This window comes from Mesoplodon densirostris, chromosome 3 (assembly GCF_025265405.1).
Source record: "Mesoplodon densirostris isolate mMesDen1 chromosome 3, mMesDen1 primary haplotype, whole genome shotgun sequence".
In the NCBI taxonomy this organism is placed as follows: Eukaryota; Metazoa; Chordata; class Mammalia; order Artiodactyla; family Ziphiidae; genus Mesoplodon; species Mesoplodon densirostris.
The window spans coordinates 120,489,370-120,493,645 of NC_082663.1; the positions used below are offsets into that span (position 1 = coordinate 120,489,370).

The following is a 4,276-nucleotide window of genomic DNA, read 5'->3' on the forward strand; positions in this document are numbered from 1 at the left end:
CAAGCAAATGGAGCAACTGGAACTCTCACGCTGCTGGTTTTGATAGAAACACAGTTGAAAACTGTTTTGCAATATCTATTAAAACTATATATATATGTGCACATCTTAAGGCACAACAGTCTAACTCCTAGGAATATAGTAAATATAAATGCACACATAGACACCAAAAGACATATACAAGAGTGTTCATAGCAGCACTACTCAAAATATTCCCAAACTGAAAAACCCCAGTGTCCATCAACTGGAGAATAAAAAAACAAATGGTGTATAGTCATACAATAGAATAACATAAAGCAATGAGAATAAAATAAATTAGAACAATATGTAACAGATGAATTTTACAAAGGTAATGTTGAAAGAAGACAAACATAACACTCTATAACTCCATTTGTATAAAAGTTCAAAAAAGATGCACACACACAAGCTCTATGATAACAGAAATCAGGAGAGTGCTTACCTTTAGGGGGGAGGGTAGTGACCAGACAATGAGAGGAGGGGGCTTCTAGGGTTTTTGTAACAGTTTAATTTTAATTTAGGTTTTGCTTATGAGTGTGTTTACTTCCTGAAAATTTTTTGAGTTGTACACTCATGATTTATGCCCTTTTCTAATATGTAATATTTAAAAATAAAAATAATTTTAATAGTGTAAACTTTTGTAAACATCCATTATTGCTTATTTCGTGAATATAATCAAATAAGAATCGCACAAAAGAAAGTTTCTTCAAGTACTCAAAAGATATTTTATGAGGAATACTAGTGTTTTAGTTTGTTCTGAATAGCATTCTTTCGCTAGAAGTTAACTTAGCACATGTTTATTTAGAACTTACAATAACTGAGAAGTGGAGATACAACTGGGAACACTTCTGTGACTTAAAAGGTTCTAACTTGGAATGAGACGGCAAATACTATATGCAATAGTAAATAAGGACGCCTGGTGGTGCTGCAGGCTAGGAGTAGGAATGAATGGCTCTGTGGATACCCAGGAAGCCATTAAGCTGGGAATCAGAACTCTGAATGCTTTCTAAAAGAAGGAAGCATTTTACATAAGATCTAAAGGCAGAGATCTCCAGAGAAGGGCATCGTTCTACTGCAGGTCAGTCAGAAAGATCTAATTCGAGTTTATTTAACCAAATCATCTGGGTTGGTTGCATACGGAGTTGAAGAAACTGCAAGTTCTTGAACCGGATCTCAACAATGGAGACTGCACCAGCAAAAACGCTACAGAAAAGGCAAGTTATCTTTCTTGCTATATTGTTGCTTTTGTGGGAGTCTGGCTCTGAAGCAGTTAGGTATTCCATGCCAGAAGAAACAGAAAGTGGGTCTTTTGTGGCCACCCTGGCAAAAGACCTGGGGCTCAGGGTGGGGGAACTGGCCACTCGGGGCGCGCGAATCCATTACAAAGGAAATAAACAGCTCTTGCAGCTGGATGTAACGACCGGGAATTTGCTTCTATATGAAAAACTAGACCGGGAGGTGCTGTGTGGGGCGACAGATCCCTGCATACTGCATTTCCAACTATTACTGGAAAACCCGGTGCAATTTTTTCAAGCTGATCTGCAGCTCACAGATATAAATGACCATTCCCCAGAGTTCCTCGAGAGGGAAATGCTCCTAAAAATCCCAGAAAACGTCCAGACAGGGACTGTGTTTCCTTTGAAAATAGCTCAGGACTTTGACATAGGTAGCAACACTATTCAGAATTACACAATCAGCCCCAACTCCCATTTTCATGTTGTCACTCATAATCGCGGAGATGGCAGAAAATACCCAGAGCTGGTGCTGGACAAACCGCTGGATCGGGAGGAAGGGCCTGAGCTCAGTTTAACCCTCACGGCGCTGGATAGTGGGGCTCCGCCCAGGTCCGGGACCACTGCAGTCCGCATTGAAGTCGTGGACATCAATGACAACGCCCCTGAGTTTTTACAGTCGGTCTATGAGGTACAGATTCCGGAGAACAGCCCCCTAAACTCCTTTGTTGTCGCTGTCTCCGCCCGAGATTTAGATGCAGGAACGAATGGGAATGTAGCCTACGCTCTATTCCAAGGTGATGAAGTTACTCAACCATTTGTAATAGACGAAATAACAGGAGAAATTCTTCTGAAAAGGGCATTAGATTTCGAGGCAACTCGATATTATAACGTGGAGATTGCAGCCACAGATGGCGGGGGCCTTTCAGGAAAATGCACTGTAGTTATAGAGGTGGTGGATGTGAACGACAATGTCCCTGAACTGACCATGTCGACGCTCACCAGCTCTACCCCAGAAAACTCTCCAGAGACTGTGGTGGCCGTTTTCAGTGTTTCTGATCCAGATTCCGGGGACAACGGTAGGATGGTTTGCTCCATCCAGAATGATCTCCCCTTTCTTTTGAAACCCACATTCAAAAACTTTTACACCCTAGTGACCGAGAGGCCACTGGACAGAGAGAGCAGAGCGGAATACAACGTCACCATCACCGTCACAGATATGGGGACACCGAGACTGCAAACCGAGCACAACATAACCGTGCTGGTGGCCGACGTCAACGACAACGCCCCCGCCTTCACCCAGACCTCCTACACCCTGTCCGTCCGCGAGAACAACAGCCCCGCCCTGCACATCGGCACCGTCCGCGCCACAGACAGAGACGCGGGCGCCAACGCCCAGGTCACCTACTCGCTGCTGCCGCCCCTCGACCCGCACGTGCCCCTGGCCTCCTTGGTGTCCATCAACCCGGACAACGGCCACCTGTTCGCCCTGAGGTCCCTGGACTACGAGGCCCTGCGGGCGTTCGAGTTCCGCGTGGGCGCCGCCGACCGCGGCTCGCCCGCGCTCAGCAGCCAGGCGCTGGTGCGCGTGCTCGTGGCGGACGACAACGACAACGCGCCCTTCGTGCTGTACCCGCTGCAGAACGCCTCGGCGCCCTGCACCGAGCTGGTGCCCAGGGCGGCCGAGGCGGGCTACCTGGTGACCAAGGTGGTGGCGGTGGACGGCGACTCGGGCCAGAACGCCTGGCTGTCGTACCAGCTGCTCAAGGCCACGGAGCCCGGGCTCTTCGGCGTGTGGGCGCACAACGGCGAGGTGCGCACGGCCCGGCTGCTGAGCGAGCGCGACGCGGCCAAGCACAGGCTGGTGGTGCTGGTCAAGGACAACGGCGAGCCGCCGCTCTCGGCCAGCGTCACGCTGCACCTGCTGCTGGTGGACGGCTTCTCGCAGCCCTACCTGCCGGCCCCGGAAGCGGAAGCGGCGGACGCGGCCCCGGCCGCCCCGCTCACCGTCTACCTGGTGGTCGCCTTGGCGTCGGTGTCGTCGCTTTTCCTCTTCTCGGTGCTGGTGTTCGTCGCGGTGCGGCTGTGCAGGAGGGGCGGGGCGGCCTCGGTGGGTCGCTGCTCGGTGCCCGAGGGCCACTTTCCGGGCCACCCGGTGGACGTCAGCGGCACGGGGACCCTGTCCCAGAGCTACCAGTATGAGGTGTGTCTGACAGGAGGCTCCGGGTTAAATGAGTTTAAATTCTTGAAGCCGATTCTCCCTAACCTCCCGACCCAGGGCGCTGGTGAAGAAATAGAGGAAAACGCCAACTTCTGGAATAGCTTTGGATTCAGTTAGGGATCTCATCATGATGCAAGGTATTTGTCATTTATCTCTAATTTCCCCAGATACCGAATTTGAGGGCATCATGGAGAAAAATTCCATCTTCCGATATAGCCTTGATTTCCTTTTTGTAATGAATTAGTCCATTTAACTTTACCTTGTCCAATTTTGGAAAACTAAATTCTGTTGTCATTGCATTTATTTATAGTGTGCCATTCCAAATCCTTGCATGCTGTTGATTTTCCTGAAATTTTTGCTCCTTCCGTTGGTACTTGTTGCAATAAACTGTCTTAATAAAATATTGTTTTCTCTATATTCATTCTGTTTAATCACGCTCTAAGTTATTTGATGCTAAATAGCAAAAATTTTAAATGTTTACATAATATTCATTTTGTTTGCAAAGGAATACATTCATATAACAAATATAATATGTGAGAAAGCACGATGAAAACCAACACTTCTATTTACACTTCTTTCCTAGCTCTCATCCTACTGGCAAATAATTTTTTAAATGAATATTTTAATTCAATTATAACATACATACAGAAAAGTGAACAAACCCTTAACACAGCTCACTGTATTTTCAGAAAGTGAACATACTTGGTATCAGCACTTGAAGAAATGAAACATTATTAGCATCCCAGGTGCCACACAAATTACCCCTTAAAATCACTACCAGCTCAAGTATAACAAATATCTCAACTTC

General features: G+C 47.1%; 1 protein-coding gene across 1 annotated transcript; it reads left to right on the forward strand.

Moving 5' to 3' along the window:
- Positions 1-970: 970 nt before the first annotated feature.
- LOC132486388 (protocadherin beta-5) lies at positions 971-3,854 on the forward strand. Its single transcript, XM_060093482.1, has one exon. It carries the CDS (start codon positions 1,195-1,197, stop codon positions 3,583-3,585), a length of 2,391 nt encoding a protein of 796 aa, XP_059949465.1. The 5' UTR covers positions 971-1,194; the 3' UTR covers positions 3,586-3,854.
- The last annotated feature ends 422 nt before the right edge of the window (positions 3,855-4,276 follow it).